Source organism: Poecilia mexicana, unplaced genomic scaffold, assembly GCF_051168715.1.
Source record: "Poecilia mexicana isolate PSO_F unplaced genomic scaffold, ASM5116871v1 scaffold_19, whole genome shotgun sequence".
Lineage (NCBI taxonomy): Eukaryota > Metazoa > Chordata > Actinopteri > Cyprinodontiformes > Poeciliidae > Poecilia > Poecilia mexicana.
Window position 1 is genome coordinate 13,703,765 of NW_028263388.1, and position 22,304 is coordinate 13,726,068.

The window sequence follows — 22,304 nt, forward strand, 5'->3', positions numbered from 1 at the left end:
ACAAATGTTCTGGGTAAGAAAAACAGTCCAAATTTAAGCTAATGTGTCCCAAGCTGGTAAATTCAAACGCAAGCCAAACATGAAATAATACTTTTTTTTTTTTGTCTTCCACGTCATGATTATGCTCTTCTTTGTATTGCTCTGGGACATAAAAGTTCATTAAACCAGTTTGTAGTTGAACAAACGAGATCAGATTGCCTTGGCCAAAAACGTTCTGAATTTCATCTGCTGTATGTCGCGCGCCTCACCTACCAGTTAGAACAGACGCGAGGCAGTGAAGCATTTGAAGACAGCTAAAATATCATAAAAGGATTCTGTGCGCTTCCACCCAAACCACCAGTCTGAACGCTGTGTATTATAGATTGCAGTAACTTGAGTCCAACACAAACACCAGAAAATTACCGGTTCTATTTAAACACCGTCCTGTGAGCCTGAGCTCCGTTCAGTTACAGGACGGCACTCTGGAAGCACAGATTTCCACTCTGACTCCTAATCGGGTTTATTTTTTTTACTACGTTCCGCATCGGATAAGCAGAAACACTAGAAAGAAAATTCATGTCATTGTTCTAAAGGGAAAGCGACTGAAAGCAGCAAACAACACATCTTATAGAAAGGATTGCATAATCAGAACTTTAATCTCCCAATGAAAGTAGTGTATATCTGGCATGTGGTTGGATAGAAACATTCTTTTCTTCAAAGAAAAGCTGCTAAAAATATTTACTTATTATTATGAAAGTCTTAAATCTATGGCAGGTTTTATCATGTTATATTGGGAAAAGACCCCAGTGGCTACAAACCAAACCCAAATCATTATTGCTTTCAAACCATGGTACATCATAACTTTTTCAAACAAGATGCTGCACATCATTACCCAACATCTCCTATTTGGTGTCATCTGTGAAAATAATGTCGTAAGTTGCGCTGCCATTTTTCTTCCCCAGAAAGAAGCATCTTTCCCCTTAAACCATTCAAAGCAACCTGGACTTGTTCAGCTTTTCTACTTTCTCTGCCTTTAATAATTTTAACAACTGGCATGTATGGTATAAATTTGGATTCAAATTCCCTGAGCCTCCAGTTTGCAGAGACAAATTTTGATTGAACTCTTTTGAGGTATGTCTCAAACTGTTTTATACATCTAGGTAACCAAGAAAGTACATTTTTATTGATATAGCGCTAAATCCAAATCTGGAACTGAAATGTTTGTGTTTTTTCCCGATGACTTCTTGATCATGCTGCTCTTTTTTCCCCATTACTATATCACCACACAAAGTGTGTGGTGATATACTTTGTCACCACACAAAGTGACAAAGTCATTCCCATTTTTCTTCCCATAAGAAAAATGGGAAAATATTCAGTGGGTATGAATGCATTTGCAATGCACTTCACTTCTGTAAGTGTATGTAGACGTCTGAACGTAAAATGAAAACATGTAATCTGCATACAGTTAGCAGCTAAAAAAGGCAGAAGAGCCTACTTAAGTTGGGAGTGAAAAAAAGGAGAAGAAGAAGAGAGTAAATGAGGTCAAATTGAAGCTCTCTGTTTTAGAGGCTGCAACGTGTCCATAGTGTAACCAGACTGCTTTGTGGATCTGCCAGATTTTTTTTCTCTCTCTCTCTTTCTGCTTCCTCCCTCCTCTGTCTCTCACATCACATCATGAGATAACTCCATATCTCCATATCTGTACTGCAGTAGACTGATTTAAACTGCGCAGGGTATAAAAAAGTGGCAAAAAAAAAGCAACTTCGAAAACATAGTAGGTCATATTTCCAGAAAAAGAAAAAAAAAAACTATTAAAGATAAACAACGATAATCAGACTTTGTGTGACATATGCGTGAAGTTTATTTGCCAGTGTTTTCAGTGGTGCCACTGGGCAGGAAGTAACCTAGGGGTGTGCAGGAAGGGGCCATATAGAGTCCTTTCTATTTTATATTTTCTGTTTATATTCAACAATTATTTTTATTTATTGCTTTGCGCTGCTTTGTGTTACTTTCGCCCATATATTTCACAATGGCATATCATCAAAGGTGTTGTCAGGCTATGATGCAGTCTGTTTCTGGTGCGCCATCCCAGAAATGTCAGTGGATCCCATCTGGTCATCAGTGACTAAAAACAAGGTGCGAAGCATCACAGTGAGTTCCCTCTGATAATCTCCATCTTTGTGCGTAAATTACGGACTCCCTTCCCCTGATCCAAACGCATCCAAATATAACATTGCGCACAACTTTCTTAAGAATATATATATATATATATATATATATATATATATATATATATATATATATATATATATATATATATATATATATATATATATATACACAAAGTAACTTCTTGAGGGAAAATAACTTATGCTGACTGAAAATCCGTTCTATCCAGATCCGCTAAAGACTTCTTAGCTTCACATTAAAAAAAAAAAAGTCTCAATTAAGAAAATCCACAGCAGGTAGATGACACGGGACGTCTGCAGCGCCTCAGAGCCGGTGCGTAAATGATGCCTTCCAACATCATCCACGTTTGAGCTGGGACGTGAACTGCTTTTTGTTGAGACTGCCCATTCCCCTCCGATGAAGGAGGGATTTTGCGCCCCCAACATGCAACAAGTTATGTGGTGCGCGCACGGCACCTCCCCAAAAGCTCAGCCATATAAAAGCCAAGATAAGTCATTTGTTTAGGCAGTAGGGAGTTTCTGCTGGGGTCTGGATTGGAGTTACGCACAGACCGGACCCTGCCCTATATGAGTGGTGTCTGAGGAGGAAAAAGAGGATCCCCCCCTGCCACAAAGAATCTACATGTCTAATATTTAGACATGTTCAGCTTTGTGGATATTCGGTTAGCGCTTTTGCTCAGCGCAACAGTGCTTTTGGCGAGAGGTCAAGGCGAGGATGATAGTAAGTATTCCTTTCAAACATTGTTTTTTTCCTTTTCTTTTTTTTTTCTTTGTGGCCCTCTCAGGATGTGGAAAGTCCACAAGAGGATGCGCAGTTTGATGGAACTAGTCGGGATATTTGACCCGCCACCTTGCAGAAATGGGGAAATGTGTTTTCTTTTTTCCACGGGCTCCTCTGGAGATCTGGAAGCGAATAGGAGCTTATAGACTGGACATTTTTTCCACACTTTTTTTCCCCCCCTATCTCACTGGCGTGCAGACACATGTCCTACTGGAGTGCAAACCTGAGGGGAGCAGCTGTTTTATCTCTGCGCAAGTGGTAGGACATGAGCTCAGACAGAGTTGAAACTCATGCAAAAGAAACAAAAGTATAAAGGGGAAAAAAACATTTTAATTAAACAATATTTAGTCTGAATTTGGTGAGAATTTCTCTCGGGTCAGGAACTTGCACCCGGAGACAAAAGCTTGAAACCGCATCAATAAAGAGCAGACACACATCTGTGGAGAGCTTCGGCTCTAAAACTAAGAGAATATTGCAACAAATTAAGGAAAAAAATTACAACGGAAAAATCTCTCAAGTCTGACGTCGACAATGGAATAAGTTCGTCTAGACTTCAATTAATCACCATCCGGACTAGGGCGAGGGAGGCCTTCTTTTGCAAAGCAATTGTGACGCCATGTGGCAAGGCCTGGAACTGCACGTCTACGCTTTAACCCTCTCTTGATGCCCACCATGCAAAATCTATCACTCTTGAAACGTGATTGGACCTACTGTAATTGGTTATAAAGAAGCAGTCCATTTTTGAATGTTTTACTGGATCTGGAGCTGAAGCTTGTTTATCGACAGTTATCAGGAAGAAAACCATTACCCTTCATATGATAATCCTTTAGCTACTTTTCACTTCGTTGAGCTCTACGTTTCTGACACCAAACAGGTGTGCAGCCAAAGGGTGGATTAAAGGGGCCTCTAACCCAATTCTGCTGAATCAAAACTTTTAAAAAGTCTAGCATTTCAGTGGCTTTTAATATCACATTTCATCTGGTTACATCAATTTTACTTTAAAGTTTTGTTTTTTGCTTTGCTTTTTCAAGTTGTCATGTTAGCCAGGTGATGCTCTGCACATCGTTTTATATCAAATTGCCAAAGAACTGTTTGTAAAAGAATCTTTTTTTAAGTTAACCTATTTTAACTTAAAAAGTAACAAAACCCTGTCGATGTTTTTCATACAGCATTCAAGTTTTACTTCTATAAAGTTTTTTTTTTTTTCCTGAAATATCTATAGGGATGCTAATGATTACTTAAGCACATGGAAAGTAAAATGTAACTATATTATTTGAACTGCAATGTTTAATGTTTGCAAAATGAACTTTTGTCATCATTTATTGTTAAATGTTGTAGCTTAGTTTCTAGTGTACTTTGACAGCCTTAAGAGGAAGTGATCCAAGAGGAAGTTATGTATTAGGCCCAAAGGCCACTGATTTGTAGAGAAAGAAGTAATCTATAGTCTTGATCAATTCAAATCAATTCATTCTCCTGCTGGTTTTTGCTCACATCTCTTCACCCAATCATTAATTATTGATTAAAAAAGGGGTATTGTTCGATTTTATGCAAATATTAGAATTTGTTGCAAACATCCCGATATAGGGTTTATCAATATGCTTCAAAACTAGATGCGTCCATTTTTTCTGAGAATTTAAGCATCTAGCTTGAATTTACATGTAAAAATGTAAATACAATGTCAAATTCTTCTCAAAATCCTTGATTTCATCACAAATATATATATATTTTTTTTTCAGAGCAATTTGGCAGCTGCACATCAGAAGGACAGTCGTACAATGACAAGGATGTATGGAAACCAGAACCCTGCCAGATCTGCGTGTGTGACATGGGGACCATTCTCTGCGACGAGGTGATCTGCGAGGACACGTCCGATTGTGAAGACCCCTACATTCCAGATGGAGAGTGCTGCCCTGTCTGCCCCAATGACGAGGGTACGGCTCACCTGTTTTACAGTTTCATTCATGCCTTGCACCACCTCACATGGACCTGAGCCTCTCAGCCTGTCTGCCTGCCCGAGGATTTCACATAGAAAAAAAAAATCCCTTTTGGATCACATTTTGCTGAGTTCTTTTTATCAAACTTTTTAAATGCTGGATTACACCCTCTTTCTAATGGAGAGTTTATCATTTTCCCAACATGCCAGTTTGTGCACAATCATCACACTCCTCACCCCTTTTCTCCCCTTTCAATTATTTAAGTTGCTCTTAGTGCAGTTATGACAAAATCATAGCTGCATTAAAGTCCCCTCTTTAATGTTTAAATCTGCTATACATGCTTGGACTTGCAGCTTGACATTTCAGCTTGTCTTGGAATATTTTGAATTTAATTATATGTGCTAGCTGTTGACCTTTCTTTTTGTCTTTGATTTCTTTTAGCTCCTCCCACTGAACCTACGGTATTTTAACCTTTCTTTCTTATAATTTTATTAATGTTGAGGAACAATTCTGAATTTATCAGACTTTAACATTATAGTCTAATAACATACATTATTTTACATCCTGCAAACAAGATTACAGCATAGCTTAACTGTTTTTTTTTTTATGTACTTATAGATTCCAAAGGGACCCGATGGCCCCAGAGGAGATCCGGTAGGTTTCTACATACTTTGTTTTGTAGTCTAATCACACCCATAACTAAGGAAGAAGAAATAATTGCAGAAAAGTCTGAGACACAATTTCCAGTATTTATTTATTTGCATACTAGACAATCCTGATGAGATTTCTGAAACATTATGTATGTCTACCTTGTGGTATTTCAGCCCAGTTCATGAAAGCTGCACTACATGTTGCTGATTATGTTGTATTTAATACATTTTCAAAAAAATTTTTTTAGTTTGCACCAAAAAATAGAGATGTATATGAGCAATATAAGCTCCATGAATTAGGAATGAAAACTGTCAGAAACCAATATGATTACTGACAAAGCTGCTGTGTCTTATAACTGTAACTGTTAACTAGCTCAAGAGGTCAAAGAGAGTTCATGAGACTGTCATTGAGGCTTCTCTTTAAAATGAGGTGAAAGATCATTAATAACAAAGTGTCTATAACATTTTCTAAGCAGAAATGTGCTTGTGTTAGACAAATATTTCTGTTTATGTTCTTTTTTTAAAGTTATTAAATATGAAGTTCAAGGTGTACTGACACTGATGTGATGTTTTGGGCTTCTGAAAGTAAAGTAAAACATCGTCTGCATAGAGAAGCGTGTAACCTGTCTGGAATGTTGTTTTTCCCAGGGTCTTCCTGGTCTCCCTGGCAATGATGGAATCCCCGGACAGCCTGGCCTTCCCGGCCCACCTGGCCCCCCTGGTCCCCCTGGCCTTGGTGGAGTACGTATCAGAGTTTCATCTGAAAATAAAAACACCTTAAAGCGTTGACCCAATTCAGCAACCTGCCTTCAGATTAAAGCATTCATATAGATTGATAAAAACACTGCTCTCATTTAAGATTTCTGATATTTGTAAGAGGATTATGAGAGGATGGACTAGTTAAAGTATTCTTCTGAGATGGTTCTATGCTGAAAAAGTGACCAATTTCCTCGTCTTCTCCCCTCACAGAACTTCTCTCCTCAAATGAGCTACTTTGACCCCTCCAAGTCCAGCGGCCCACCCGTCCCCGGCCCAGTTGTATGAAATTTTCATAAAGTGACCCATGTTTTTAAGAGTGTACAAAAATGAAAGGTAAATTGATGTCTGATTTTTATAACTCTTCATCAACAGGGTCCTCCTGGTCCCCGTGGTCCTCCTGGTCTTCCCGGCCCATCCGTAAGCATTTTTATCAGAAACATACATAATCCTCCAAACCTCCCCAGAAAGTTTTCAAAACCATATAAGTTGGTTGGGACACTAAGAACAAAGCAGGGATTTTACTCTGACGCCATTCTGGCTTGACTGACATGCATAAATAAGTCAATTTGGTTTGTATTTGAAACATAAGAGTTTCTGGCCAAGACATTTATAGAGGTGGCTATTAATGCACCACTGCCCCCTCCCCCCACTCCCGCACTTATATCATTCAGTTCATCTTTGAATAAGATGTGTTAAAAATGTTTTCTCTTGATGTCTTTCAGGGTCCTTCAGGTAGCCCAGGACCCCAAGGAGAGCCTGGTGAGCCCGGTGCTGTGGTAGGTACACATTATAACTGGTTTGATAAATGGCAGTCTTACTGTGTCACTCATTCAATCGTCATCAGTTTGTAAACTGCAGCTTTTAAGATTTAAACATCATAAATGAGCATAATTACGTCTAGAGGCAAATAAATGTCTTGTTTTTCTTATATTCGACTACACGATGTATCATTGGTCTACTTCTGCATACCATTTTTTTTTCACTTTTCTTCATCTGTGTCAATAACATTTTGGAATAAATGATATGATCTGTTGGTGTTTTTAGGGTCCAATGGGTCCCCGTGGTCCCGCAGGCCCTCCCGGAAAGAACGGAGATGATGTGAGTGATTCTGTTTCCTTTTTAGCCTCCCTTGCAGCTAAAACTGCCTCTTTACTACCTGGTCTAGCATCTTCCTGTGTTTTGAAAAACATGTTTCTGTCTGTGTGTCCTCAATAGGGTGAAGCTGGTAAAGCTGGACGCCCCGGTGAGCGCGGAGCTGCTGGCCCTCAGGTGAGCCGAATTAGAGTCGTTGACCGTCCACCCAAAATTTCTTTCCGTGTTCACATTTGCAAATTTGTGCTCATTTTATTGCTGTTGCTGTTGTTGTTGTAGTTCTTAGTTTTTCAATCATGATCACACTTGCTTTCCATTTACATGAGGAACTGCCATGACAACAGTTCTCTTCTTGTTTTCCTGCAGGGTGCTCGTGGATTCCCTGGAACCCCCGGACTGCCCGGCATCAAGGGACACAGAGTGAGTCTTAGTGCTAATCTGGAGCTTCTGCATTAGAGTCACAAGCAGAAACATGATCTAATCATGACTCCCGATGTTGTCTGCAGGGTTTCCCCGGTCTTGATGGATCCAAGGGAGACAGCGGACCTGCTGGTCCTAAGGTAAGACGCCCAGAAACCTTTTCTCCCGTCTAGATCACTTTGCCTCGTGATCCAGCTGTTTAAAAGCCGACCTCTGTCTTGCAGGGAGAGCCTGGTGTCCCCGGAGAGAATGGCATCCCAGGCGCCATGGTACGTTTTCAGCTGCACCGTCCTACAGAGTCAATTTAATGATTGGTGTGACCTCCTGAAGAGTTTTATTCTAAGAGGTCTGCAAAAACGAGAAGAAATTGATCAGTTGTTTTTTTTCTTCTATTGTCTTGCAGGGTGCCCGTGGTCTTCCTGGTGAGAGAGGCCGCCCCGGATCTGCTGGCCCTGCTGTAAGCGCCGCCATTTTTACGCTTTCTAACCTTAAACCTTCTTCAACTCGTGTGCAAAAAAGCTGAACTGAGCAAAATCTGTTTGCTCTTCCATGCAGGGTGCTCGTGGTAACGATGGCAACACTGGTCCTGCTGGTCCTCCCGTAAGTTTTCAATGATTAAAACTTTCTTTTTACTTTTCTACATGAAAAGAAAGAAAGTTTTGCCTTTTCAGACCATGCTCCTCTAACGATCTGTGTCCAATCCTGATGTTTAGGGACCCACCGGACCTGCCGGACCCCCTGGATTCCCCGGTGCTGTCGGTGCTAAGGTAAGTCAAATAGGTCATATATTTTCCGTATTTAACTGAAAAAGAAAAACAACTAAAAATAGTCAGAAGTTTTGTTTCCATTTCACCAGTTAAGCCTTAGTGTTTCAATGTTTTCCTCTGAATGAAGGAAAACACATCATTAGATACTACTGAACCTCGGTTCTGATCTCAGTGACGGTGTTAATCTCATCAAAACCTTGTGGATCCAACCCTGTGTTGGGGGAATTGTTAATTTTTGCAGGAAAAAAACTTAAACTGTAACTTTTAAGTAAGGATATTATGGATTAATTAAACAGTATGTTCGACTGCCAGCCATCACAGGGTTCAGAAAACATCATTGGACCCCAGCTGGATTCTTTCCCTCAGTCGCTTTCCATTTACAAAGCATCTTAGAACTCTTTTCCTTTGATATTCCACTTCCTGGAGTTAAAAAGGAATCGGAACAGCAATAACCTGCTTGGCTTTGAAAATATGGCTGATAAATTCTTGTTTTTATTCTTAGAAAAAGTTTTGTTTAAGTGCAGGTTGCAAGTAATCTACCACATTTTTGTGCTGAGACCTTACAAACTGCACATGGACTTTAAATGGGTTGTTTTACATAAATAGAACTAAATGTGTTCAAAGACATTTATCAGAACCCCTGTCCATCTTTTAGCATTAATGTTTTTTTTTTTGTTTGTTTGTTTTGTAAGTTTGCATCTGTTTTATGTTTAATAATAAGCCAGGAAGTCCTTCTCTCAAACACATTTTGCTAATTTTTTATGACACTTACTTGATTTTCATGGTGCTGATTTCTTCATTGGTGTTGCTTCCTTCCCTCTGACAGGGTGAGACCGGTCCTGCCGGAGGTCGTGGATCTGAGGGACCCCAGGGATCCCGTGGTGAGCCTGGTAACCCAGGACCTTCTGGACCCGCTGGACCTGCTGTGAGTAGCAGAACCTTTAATCAGCCTGAATTCCATTAAAACGAACAAACAAAAAAATTAGCATGGAAACATTTTAAAGTAGATTTCAAACATTTTGTTCCCATATGAATTTCCCAACAGGGTTCTCCTGGATCTGATGGTCAGCCTGGTGCTAAAGGTGCTAATGTAAGTTGAGCACGAGACGCACTGATCAGGTTCATTTCGCTTAATCGTTTTCGATTGTTTACACTCCGACTTGTTTTTTTACGCAGGGCGCTCCCGGTATTGCTGGTGCTCCTGGATTCCCCGGTAACCGTGGTCCTGCTGGAGCTCAGGGAGGCGCTGGTGCTCCCGGTCCCAAGGGCAACAATGTGAGTAGACTGCATATCGTGTGCAAAAATGTCTCCCGGTCAGTGTGACAGAGATCGGAAGTGATTGGACGGAATAAATGAAACGTGTTTCTCTGCCAACAGGGCGAGCCTGGTCCTCCAGGTCCTAAGGGAGAGGCTGGTGCCAAGGGTGAGCCTGTAAGTTGCAAACCACGTTTGACGGAAAAATGAGAACCACGCGCAGCCCTTTTTGTTTCTCGAGTGAATAAGATGGTTCCTTCTCTTCCAGGGCCCAGCTGGACTTCAGGGACTTCCTGGCCCCTCTGGTGAGGAGGGAAAGAGAGGACCTCGTGGAGAGCCTGGTGGTGCTGGACCCCGTGGACCCCCTGGAGAGCGTGTATGTTTATTTTTTTTACCCTTTAGTTATTTCTTTGTCGTTTTTTTTTTGTTGCTGTTGAGAAAGTCACCCTTGAATTCCTGTTTCCACATTGTAGCAGTTCTAATGCTACAATGTGAAAACAGATGTGACGAATCCAAATAAAAGAAGGAGAGAAAGCAATTATGTGGAATTGGTAGTTGCAATAATTACTTGTTTTTTTATTATTTTTGTAGTTGCATTTTTTCACTTTTTCTCCCACATTAATTATTTTTTTACAGTTCCAACACAAACTAAGACAGGAAAAAAAACTACCTTAAAAACACATATCTAGCAGCTTGCTAAATTTTAACTGTCTCAGCTTTGGCCACTGGACAGCCAGAGGCACTGAGGGCCAGAGGGGAACTTGTGTTATTTCCTCTTTATTTCATCATCATTACTTAATTTTTAAGACTAAAATACAACAAAGTGAACACGTTTGTGTTCTGTGGTGGTTAAATTAATTTCTTACCAGCATCTGATGCTCACATCTGAGCCGATGCATTTCATGCTCAATCAAAAAACTCAACATTTTAAACAGACCCGCAGTCATGTCTGGTTTTAGAACTAATTTCATGTAAAAATGTCTGTAGTCCCTTAAAAAAATCACTTTATTCCTGGAGCTGCTTTGGGAATTCCATATTTTATCATGTTTACTGACCTGCTTGGTGTGTTTTTTTTTGTTTTTTTTTTTTTTTTTTCCCAGGGTGCCCCCGGTGCTCGCGGTTTCCCTGGTTCTGATGGAGCTGCTGGTGGAAAGGTAAATGAAACCAGGAGCAAGTGTTTGCAAACCTCTGGTAAAGAACTTCATAAAAATAACTAAATCTATGATTTCTGAGCCTTTGTGACTTTTGTAACAGGGCGCCCCAGGTGAGCGCGGTGCCCCCGGACCAATGGGATCTCAGGGAGCCAGCGGTGAGGGCGGAAGCCCCGGCGCTCCTGGCGCTCCAGGATCAAAGGTGAGTTTTGAGACAAACTGGAACAATTCTGTTTAATGTGATGAGATGAAAAGAAAGAAAGAAGAAAACAAATGAATTTCAACTTGCTCCTCCTCTTTAGGGTGTGACCGGTAGCCCCGGAAGCCCCGGCCCTGATGGCAAAGTTGGACCTGCTGTAAGTACTGATAGTTTCTAAAGATTTGACTGGATTTCTAGTTAAAGTTCCTTCAATATTTTAGAATAGAAACACATACAATAGGCTAGTTTCATAAATAAATACATAAATAGGCTAGTTTCTGATCTCTTTTCAGTTTAACACAGTCAGCAATCAGCACCTAAAGTTATGGTTGATTATGGATTAGTTTGCTCAGTTTTGAAATTAGCAAAATAAGATCCTTCTTTGAAGAATCTCTTATTTTGGAGACCATGGTTGCTTCACCTCTGGAAATAAAACCTAAAATCTGAAAGAAGGCAGCTCTTTTACACGAGTGTGAGGCGTTCGTGTTCTCCCCAGGACACTTATTGTCTGAAGAATGAAGAAAAAGCAGAACACATAAGCTAGAAGGAAGATGTGAGCAAAGATTTACAGTCTTCTGGTTTTTTCATGACCTAAATGAGATCCAGATGACTCTCTCAGCCAATATCAAAACACACTGCAATGTCCTTTTGCCAGCTTTAAAAATTTAAATGAAACATTTCCTCTCCACTCCTGACCATTAGGGTGCTCCTGGTCAAGATGGCCGCCCCGGACCTCCTGGCCCCGCCGGATCCAGAGGACAGCCCGGAGTCATGGGATTCCCCGGACCCAAGGGAGCCGCTGTGAGTGAACCCTTCACCGTACCGTGTCTATGAGGGGATCGATGGGATCCTTGGGTCGCGAGTGTGTAAACTCTGTCTGTGTCACCAGGGCGAATCTGGTAAAGCTGGCGAGAGAGGACCTGGTGGAGCTGCTGGCCCAGTTGTAAGTACTACAGGATTTTTTATTTTTATTTTTATTTTGGTATTTTCAATCAACTCTAAAGTGATGATAAAGTAAGATGGATGGATCTGAACCTCTTGAAGTTAGGACGAAATCAGAACCAGAGCGCATTAGATTTGAAAGTCTGCATTAATCTGGACTGAACTGAAGATGCTTATTTGTGTAAACCGATTTTAAAATGTGTTTTCTGCGCCATAGCGTAAAGCAAATAAACCGAAATGAACTGAAGTTGAAATATGAGCGTAGAAACATTTTGGTCAATATTGTGACCTTCTTCCGTTCAGGGTGCTCCCGGCAAAGATGGTGATGTTGGAGCTCCTGGACCTTCTGGACCTGGTGTAAGCAGTTTGCCTCCGTTATTTTTAAGCATTAAAAAAGATTATTTTCATAATCCATCCCCTCCCCCCATTTATATTAGGAATATAAAATAATCATGTGTAAAAATTTCTCCAACCTCTGATTACAGGGACCTGCTGGAGAGAAAGGAGAGCAGGGACCTTCTGGTGCACCAGGATTCCAAGTGAGTTTTTGAAGCCTTCCATCTTCTAAAATGATTTTTTTTGACAGTTTGTTGTTGAATATATGTCCCACTTTATAATTCATACATTCAACTGCATCTTTAATTATTGTGCAGGGTCTTCCTGGACCCCAAGGTGCTACTGGTGAGAGCGGCAAGTCTGGCGAGCAGGTATGATCTGCACCATTCATGGTTAAATCTGAGCTATTGACAAACAAATTGTTTGGACAAAGCAAAATTAGACCCGCTAATAATCGCTCTTTCTGCTGCTTCTGTTCAGGGCGTTCCTGGAGAGGCCGGACCACCTGGCCCAGCTGGACCCAGAGTAAGCGCCTCTTGTTCTGCTGGGCATCCTGTTTTTATATTTACAGTACACAAAAAAAATGCCTGATGTTTTCTCTGCGTTTCCTCCAGGGTGACAGAGGCTTCCCTGGTGAGCGTGGCGGTCCCGGACCTGCCGGTCCAACTGGAGCTCGTGGCGCCCCTGGTGCTAGTGGAAACGATGGACCTAAGGTATGGTTAAAAATAAAAATAAAAAATGAGCTGGACAGAAAATTTTACAGCTCAGACCTGGAAGAGTCTTGACCTCTGTGAAACACGTTGATTAAGGGCAGTAAACAGCAGAAACATCAGGAAAGGGAAATCCAATTTTTCCGATTTATAGGAGTAAAAAATAAATAAAATTAACATATATTAAGTGAGACTATTAGTGGCTTTTAGCAGAGGTACCTCCAGAATATGTTAAAATGGTTTGTGATAAGCAGAGACCAAACCCAAATCTTTTTTATTGGAAACAAAACAGCTTTGCTAGGGAAACAAGTGTGCGTGTCACTTCCTATTTACTCAGCTCAGCCTGTGATGATCATATGACGTTTTTCAGAAAATATATTGAACACGCGTCCACATTCATGCTGATCAAATATCGATCAAACCACCAGCTCATCAAAATGAGCGTCTGACAATTAGCATTTTAAATGACTTTTCTATTATCTTCTCATCTGAAAAATAAGACTCTAAACTCCTATTTGCTTCATTGGCTGACATAGTCTTTCATGTCAACAACAGTCAATGGAAATGGGGTATCATATAAAATCTTTGGAGAATAATAAACAATAAAATGTTTCCCAGACATTTGTCCAGCATCTGTAAATGCGGGCTGGAGTTTTCCGTTTGTTTTGCATCCCTGCTGTGGTGCGGGTTCTGTAAAAAACCCTTCACAGATTGTGACAATGCCTGCCACTAGGGGGCAGCAGCGGGGTAAATTCAGTCAATTGCAACTTTTAAGCAGCGGAGGAGTAAATGAACAAACTTCAAACTGTACTGGGTCTCCAAAGTCCTGATCTGCTTCGTCCAGGTCATATCTGGGGGATGATTAAAATGTATTTTCTTTCTTTTTTTTACCTGCACAGGGAGAGCCTGGAGCTGCTGGCGCCCCCGGTAGTGCTGGACTCCCTGGTATGCAGGGAATGCCTGGAGAGCGAGGATCTGCCGGTATTCCTGGACCCAAAGGAGAGAGAGTGAGTATAACAGCCAAACAATTTGGATAGACTAATTCTACTGTGTGACAGCATTTAAAACTTTCACTTTGTTTTTCTTTCTTTTAATATTTGCTTTGTATAAACATAGTGTAAGCTAATAGTTTTGTTTTGTTTTTTTTTACTTTCTTTGAAAAACACTTCCAAAACTTAATAAGTAACCCGATGTGGCTCTAATAAAATCAAGATATCAGTGTTATACTGACTTATTGATTGGCATTTAAATAATATCACTCTTAGATAAATCCTAGATGTTGTTAGAAATGGAGATATGCTGTTGTTTTGTTTTACTTTTGTCACAATAACAAATTTGTTGTTATAATTGTTATGAACTATCATAATAAATGGTTCAAACTTGGGGCTCTAATATACACCAGTTGGCATGGATAACATTATGAGCAGCATGGTTAACACGGTTAACTGTGTCGAGAGTTCATCACTGAAAATCTTAACTCCTTTTATTTTCTATCCATTTTTATTACGTCTTGCTAGGCCAGCTGGCATTAATTTTCACATTCAACTGTTTAACGACACTTTTCTCTGTTTAGGGAGACGCTGGTGCTAAGGGTTCTGACGGCGCCGCTGGCAAAGATGGCGTGCGCGGTCTGACTGGTGCTATTGGACTTCCTGGACCTCCTGGTTCTCAGGGTGAGAAGGTAAGATCAAGGACGATGTTTATCTTCATCAACATCTCTACTTCTTCAGTTGTTTTCTTCTCACATATAGAGAAAAAACAATCTAAATATGGTATTGTTTTGAGTCCTCTTAAACTATGATTAAAAAAAACAGCAAATGTATGTAGTTTATTTTGCAATATGAACAATAAAGCATAATTAATCTACTAGTCTGCTATTGTGGCACCATGTGCAACTAAAATCTCTCCTCACCAGTTATTTTATTACACTTTTTTTTATGCACGGATATTCTTATATCCAGGTTGAAGTCAGGTTGAGATTATACATTGCATTCAAACAATCATAAATACAACAATACCCCCCCCCCAAAAAAAAACAAAGCTAATATTTAGCATAACTGTATAAAAATTCAAACAATATTGGCCTTAAATTGTAAATTCTAAACAGTTATAATGCCTTAACCATAATTACTGATTAGAATGTTCAATTTGCCCTTAAACAATTTAGACTCTTTGCCATTTTAGAATTAATTTTCATTTTTCTGCATTGAATGCCAACCTAAATTGCACTAATCTTACCAGAACATCAAAGGCAGACTGGAAAAGTCTGACGGTTTATGCTGCTTATGTTAAGAGCATAACGGACATTATCACAAAGATGATTTATGTGGAGAGTAGATGGATCTCAATGTGGCACCCTGAGGGACTCCTTAGGACTAATAATAATCACTGTGTTCAAGCGGATGAGCAATTAAAAAAATATATTACAGCACTCTCAGACAAATTTATAGTCTGTCAATATAATGTATCATTCATATATATATACTGTAAGTGAATGTGTGTTACATTTATTTTTATGATTTATTATTATTTTGTCTGCTGACCTGTACTCCTTCTTCTCTGGTTTTAGGGAGAGCCTGGTCCCACTGGAATTGTTGGACCCTCTGGTCCTCGTGGTTCCCCTGTAAGTTGTTTTCTAAACCCTTAAGTCGTTAGATTGCTGCAGTGGTCTTGATTATTTCAAAAAGATGTGAGATCTCAGTGCATGATGAGGGGACGCAGCATTTCCCAAGAGACTGAACTGACCTAAATGACGACTCCAACAGGGTGACCGTGGAGAGACTGGACCTGCCGGACCTGCTGGATTCGCTGGACCTCCTGTAAGTAAAATGCAGATCAGAGAACAAATTGAATTCATGGGTGACAAAAACATGGACTCTAATGTTTTTTTTTGTTGTTGTTGTTTTTTTCCCTCCCATTTCAGGGTGCTGATGGTCAGCCTGGTGCTAAGGGAGAGAGTGGTGACTCCGGACCAAAGGGAGACGCCGGCCCTGCTGGACCTCCTGGACCTGTCGGATCTGCCGGTCCTCAGGTTTGTCACTCTACAGTCAGCAGCATGTGACTCTGTGTTCTTCAAGAGGTTTTTATAACTGTGGTCTTATTGTCTGATCGATTTTTTTTAATACATTTTTGTTCAACAGGGACCTGCTGGTGCTACTGGATCCAAAGGTGCTCGTGGTGGTGCTGGACCTCCTGTAAGTCAACGTGCAAATATAGAGCAATTCCTGAAAACATAGTTGTAAATAGTGGTTTTTCATCTAAAGAAAATAATACAGGAGTCCTAGGAAACACATGGACTCTTTGAAATCCAATATGGCAAAAAAATCAATTTATGGATTATGTTCCTTTTTTATTTACACTCCTGATTTGTTGAGTTTTTGCAAACAAAAACAACAAAAAAAGATGGGGTCTGTTCTTATGCTGGACACTCCAGTTCTATATTAGTGTTTCAAATTTTTGGCAATAGGGTTTAGCAAGGTTCTTTCAATAATTTGTACTGAAATAGCAACTGCCATTAAATTTGGGAAGTATTAAACAAATGTATTATAAAAGTTTATTTATTTCTCTCTCTCTATTTAAATTCAGTTGTCAAAAGATAAAATTCAATAACCAAAAATTGGACAATAGCGATTCATATTTTGTTGTAGAAAATATCTCCTCTAGTATCTTAGCTTAAATATTCTCACATTATCTTTGCAGATAAATTTAATGTTTCACCATATCTGTCTGTCTCCACAGGGTGCTACTGGTTTCCCTGGACCTGCCGGCAGAGTTGGACCCCCAGGCCCCTCTGTGAGTTTTAGAATCATCACGTAAATGACCTCCTACATGGCCGTGGAGTGATGGCTAATTGAGTTGTTCTGTCTTACTGCGACCTTGTCGCGTGATTCTAGGGAGCTTCTGGACCCCCCGGACCCTCCGGACCCGTTGGAAAGGACGGACCCCGAGGATCTCGCGGTGAGACCGGCCCTGCTGGTCGCCCTGGTGAGTCTGGTGCTGCCGGTGCTCCCGGTCCCAGTGGAGAGAAGGGATCCCCTGGCTCTGACGGATCCCCTGTAAGTACTCGCCACTTTACCGCCATTCGCTTTGCGCATGATTCAACCCCACTGACTCCCGCGTCCCTCTGTGTAGGGTGCCCCCGGTCTGCCTGGACCCCAGGGTATTGCTGGAGTGAGAGGTATCGTAGGTCTCACTGGACAGCGTGGAGAGCGTGGCTCCACTGGTATCCCTGGACCCGCTGTGAGTATTCTCGAGTATTCTGTTCTTATTTTCTAAATCTTGATGTAAGTGCTAAATTTAACTTGGGCTCTCTAAAACCGTTCACTGGGCACTTCCCTGCCTGACCAAAAGCGATCCCCTGTTGTTTCTTAGGGTGAGCCTGGTAAGCAGGGACCTTCTGGCCTTGTTGGTGAGCGTGGACCCCCTGGACCTGCTGGACCCCCTGGACTGTCTGGTGCCCCTGGAGAGGCTGGTCGTGAGGTATGAGGCTTGAAATCACTATTGTTTGATATTTCCTTTCGATTCGTTATGAATGACCGGTTTTGCTGCTCCTCTGCAGGGATCTCCTGGTCATGATGGTGCTCCTGGTCGTGACGGTCCTCCTGGCCCCAAGGTGAACATTTACTCTTTAAAAAGGGTTATTTCCCCCCAAATCTTATCTAAAAATGGAGAACTCTTCCTTATGCATCTGAAAATGTAGATCTTAGCTGCCTGTCTAACAGACATATGCTTTATAGGGAGACCGTGGTGAGAGTGGCAATGCTGGACCCCCTGGACCTCCTGGTGCTCCTGGAGCCCCCGGAGCTGTCGGCCCCTCCGGCAAAAACGGTGAACGCGGAGAGAGTGTAAGTCCCCAATGATGCTGGTCCTTTTTTTTTGATTTGTTTCTTTTTGTATTAACCCTCTTTCCTTCCTTCAGGGTCCTGCTGGTCCCTCTGGTCCTGCTGGCATTGCTGGACCCCGTGGTTCTACTGTAAGTTCATCAATCTACGGCACATGAATCCCAGTTATCCACATTAAGTCTCAGAGTTGTGCATTAATATGTCATGGCATCTTTGGCAATTTTCAGGGCCCTGCTGGTGCTAAGGGAGACAGAGGAGAGGCTGGTGAGGCTGGAGATAGAGGCCACAAGGGACACAGAGGACTCAGTGGACAGCCTGGTCTCCCTGGACCTCCTGTGAGTCTCTACTACGTCTTATGCACTGCTGAAAAAAAAAAAGAGTTTTATAATCCCTTAGGCATTCATTTCCACATATACAATCATATTTGATACATTAGAACACTACTGAACACTTTATATTGATCAGTTACTCGTAGATTGATGTTTTAAAGCTCTTAATGCTGTTAATTATGATGATGACGTCATTATCTTCGCCTGCTACCAGGGAGTTCATGGAGACAGAGGACCCGCTGGTGCTTCCGGACCCGCTGGACCCAGAGTAAGTCCAGCTGCTTTGCGTCACCATGCCAATAATTGGATACACCACTAACATTTGCGATGCTTTTACTAAAAAGCAAAAGTATTTTGAATTAATTTACTGTGTCAAGATAACGTCTCAGAGCATCAAATCTACTAATAATCAACAAAGTTAAGCTTATAAATGATTTGCTTTTCATTTTAGGGACCATCTGGAAACAACGGTTCCCCTGGTAAGGATGGACAGAACGGTTTGCCCGGACCCATCGGACCCCCTGGACCTCGTGGTCGTAATGGAGAGCTGGGACCTTCTGTGAGTTTCATTACTATTAGAAACCTTTCTAGTAAATTAGTGTAAACAGTGCAAAAGCAGAAGGAAACTGAACATGTATAAGATGTTCCAGAAGGCCTCTTCAAATCTAATCAAGTCTTTTAGGGACAAGTTAAGATGTCTGGGTGACTTTTACAAAAGCCCTTAGGCACCCCTGCTGTAAGTCTGCATATTTCATTACTCTCTTATCTCAAAACAGGGTCCACCTGGACCTCCTGGACCCCCTGGACCTCCTGGAGCCCCTGGCAGTGCCTTTGAATTCGTTGCACCACCCCAGCAGGAGAAGGGTCCAGATCCTCTCCGTGGTGGCTACCGCGCTGATGACCCCAACATGATGCGCGACCGCGACATGGAGGTTGACACCACCTTGAAGACCCTGACCCAGAAGGTCGAGAATATCCGCAGCCCCGACGGCTCCCAGAAGAGCCCTGCTCGCATGTGCCGTGACTTGAGGATGTGCCACCCTGAATGGAAGAGCGGTGAGTGAGGATCAGAGTTCATAGACCTTTTTTTTTTCTTTTAGTACCTTTTGCCAGACTTAGATTTTGATCAAACCTGAAACCCTCCTTATATTTTTCTCGGTTGCAGGCACATACTGGGTTGACCCCAACCAGGGCTCTTCTCTGGACGCCATCCAGGTCCACTGCAACATGGAGACTGGAGAGACCTGCGTCTACCCCATCGATTCCAACATCCCCATGAAGAACTGGTACCTCAGCAAGAACCTCAGAGAGAAGAAGCACATCTGGTTCAGCGAGTCCATGACCGGTGGATTCCAGGTGAGAGTCGCCGTCACGAAATCCCTCCGATTACTTCTAGTCAGTACGATCAAAGAGTGACTTTTGCTTCTACCCGTCACGCAGTTCCAGTATGGCACCGAGGGAGCTGATCCCGAGGATGTCAACATCCAGATCTCCTTCATGCGCCTGATGTCCAACCAGGCCTCACAGAACGTGACATATCACTGCAAGAACAGCATCGCCTACATGGATTCTGCAACAGGCAACCTGAAGAAGGCCCTCCTTCTCCAGGGCTCCAACGATGTCGAGATCAGAGCCGAGGGCAACAGCCGCTTCACATACAGCGTCAGCGAGGATGGCTGCACGGTAAGTTCCCTCTGTCTTCATATTGAGTCATACACATTTTATGGCCAATTTGTGATCAGAATAAGATTTAGATCAAAGACGATGCATATAGGAACTTAGTAGCATTATTAGCTAGCATAGTTAGGAGTAGCAAAGTAGCACTTTCTTTTGGTTTTACCTGGAGAAAGTTTGAGCTTTTCAAATCAAGCATGTCCCAAACAAACATGAGTTGTAAGCTCAATGAAATAAAAAAGCACCTTTGCTCTCTTTAGTCTTCTTGCTATCTAGTGAAGTCTTGCTCTTTCTTGCTGTCCAGCAGCTTAAATAAACTAGATGCGTTTGAATGTCTTTAAGAAAATACATGTTTGTTTTAGGTTGCTTCCTATGTCTTAGTGCTTTCTCTGGCCTCATTTATTTGGTCTTACTGATATTTCACATAGCAATGACATTTAATCTTCCGCTCTCAGTAACAACTTCCACACAGAAAGTGTGAGAAATATCTGGCAGAAGGCACCGTCCTCATAACTTTAAACCAAAACTATACTGCTAAGTCAAATTAAATAATTTATTTTATCCTAAGCACACTCTTCAGCTCAAAGTAGTAGTAGTACAAGGCCATCAGATATGACTAATCAAATTCAAAAGTGAATGTATCAGTTGGATAGCTGATTTTTCTGTTCATCTCTATGTTTCTATTAAGTTATTAGAGACTTATGTCTGTTTTGTCTTTCTGTTTCTCTCTACAGTCACACACTGGCACATGGGGCAAGACAGTCATCGACTACAAGACATCGAAAACATCCCGACTGCCCATCATTGACATTGCTCCTATGGATGTTGGTGCACCCGATCAGGAATTTGGCGTCGAAGTTGGCCCCGTTTGCTTCTTGTAAAAAAACAAAAAACAAAAAAAATGAAAGAAACATGGACATGACATTGTTGTTTTTTTCTAGCAGTCATCTCTAAAACCTCTTTTTTTTTCTTATGCAACCAAAACTCATTCGGCCACCATTGGTCCACAATGCTTTAAAACCACTCCACTGAAGACAGTGTCTGCATTTTTTTTTTCCAACCCTGAGATGCTTTTTTTTGGGGACTGCTACTTCATCTGAAAACCAACCACACAAGGACACTTTAAATAAAACTTTTTGATTCCACTGGCAAGAAAATAATGTACGTATGTGTAAAATTTCCCCAAAGGAGATGATTAAAAATAAGAGAAAAAAAGAAAACAGAATCGGGTGACTTTTTACCTATTTCCTACCACTGCAGAAGGACTTTGAAAACAACAAATGATATGTACCATTTTTCTGGTGTTAAATAAATTGTAAAAAGTGTGGAGTGTCTTGTTGATCTAAATACATATGAAAAACACCTGAACTTTGGACCAACAAAAGAACAAGACAATTAAGCTCACCTTCATTGCAATATATAGATGGCTACCTCAGAGTCACCCCCCAATTTTTCTTTAGAAATTGCCTATCGGGGGACATTAAACCATTTAAAGGTGCTATTACTAATCCAAATGAGGTCCAGTTATCAGTATTTGATGATCAAACTCTCACTCTCATACTGTAATTGTTGCCACTAATGCCTGCAGAACTTTGGTGCTACTAAATTCACTCATTGTCTTGTTGTCTATGCAGTGCAATTGTTTTCTTCTTTGAGTGTTGGTTTGATGACAGAGGCGATTGCTGCAGGTGTGATGCATGCATTCGTGTCTTTGTAGATACAAGCGAGTGACTTCCCCGCCCACATGTTCAGTGTTTGCCCCATCTGTGGAAAATCCCTTAAAATAAAGAAAGAAAAAAAAAAAGGAAAGAAATCACTCAAAAGAATAGCACACATCTTCCCGGTTGTTTATGTTTCATTGATGTCTTTTTTTGCAGAGAGTTTCTTAAAAATGGAAATTGAAGCAGACCGACTTTCATGGTTTCAAGGAGAGATTCTGTACTTATTTTGTACATGTATAATAAATCAAGATGTTTTTAATTATTTTGGGTGCTGAAATAAAGCATGTGAAGTGGTCTACTCGGTGGCAGAGTTTTCACTGTTGTTAAAACTTAGAGTCACGCATTCAGAAAATATGTCTTGCATTTAAGACTGTGTTTTATACGCTCAGAGAGCAAGGCCTTTGACAAAAAGCTACATAAACATTTTGTGTTGCAATGAAGCAGTTTCTGTTTCTGACAAGCAGCAGTGAAAACAAGGCCAACATCTGATTGAAAAAAAGATTTTTAGTTTCAATTCTCCAATAAGTAGCTTTGCGAGTGGCGTAGCTGCATCTGCATCCTCCTGCAGAAGAATGT

General features: G+C 41.2%; 1 protein-coding gene across 1 annotated transcript; it reads left to right on the top strand.

Annotated features, from left to right (window-relative positions):
* Positions 1–2,667: 2,667 nt before the first annotated feature.
* On the top strand, positions 2,668–22,026 carry col1a1b (collagen, type I, alpha 1b). The gene is made up of 51 exons (XM_015011126.2): positions 2,668–2,889; positions 4,686–4,880; positions 5,325–5,344; positions 5,502–5,537; positions 6,182–6,274; positions 6,503–6,571; positions 6,665–6,709; positions 7,015–7,068; positions 7,337–7,390; positions 7,508–7,561; positions 7,751–7,804; positions 7,891–7,944; positions 8,029–8,073; positions 8,208–8,261; positions 8,360–8,404; positions 8,518–8,571; positions 9,398–9,496; positions 9,617–9,661; positions 9,748–9,846; positions 9,949–10,002; positions 10,094–10,201; positions 10,926–10,979; positions 11,080–11,178; positions 11,279–11,332; positions 11,878–11,976; positions 12,065–12,118; positions 12,421–12,474; positions 12,603–12,656; positions 12,771–12,824; positions 12,934–12,978; positions 13,068–13,166; positions 14,063–14,170; positions 14,737–14,844; positions 15,733–15,786; positions 15,929–15,982; positions 16,087–16,194; positions 16,304–16,357; positions 16,902–16,955; positions 17,057–17,218; positions 17,295–17,402; positions 17,535–17,642; positions 17,722–17,775; positions 17,900–18,007; positions 18,082–18,135; positions 18,232–18,339; positions 18,548–18,601; positions 18,785–18,892; positions 19,110–19,389; positions 19,499–19,689; positions 19,774–20,016; positions 20,742–22,026. Exons 1-51 carry the CDS (start codon positions 2,808–2,810, stop codon positions 20,886–20,888), a joined length of 4,344 nt encoding a protein of 1,447 aa, XP_014866612.2. The 5' UTR covers positions 2,668–2,807; the 3' UTR covers positions 20,889–22,026.
* Positions 22,027–22,304: the final 278 nt, after the last annotated feature.

Excerpts from the sequence above, each read along its gene's own strand:
- col1a1b (XM_015011126.2), top strand. The coding sequence starts at position 2,808 with ATGTTCAGCTTTGTGGATATTCGGTTAGCGCTTTTGCTCAGCGCAACA. Across the intron at positions 18,602-18,784 it reads CCGGACCCGCTGGACCCAGA|GGACCATCTGGAAACAACGG; the intron begins GTAAGTCCAGCT and ends TTTTCATTTTAG. Across the intron at positions 20,017-20,741 it reads TCAGCGAGGATGGCTGCACG|TCACACACTGGCACATGGGG; the intron begins GTAAGTTCCCTC and ends TTCTCTCTACAG.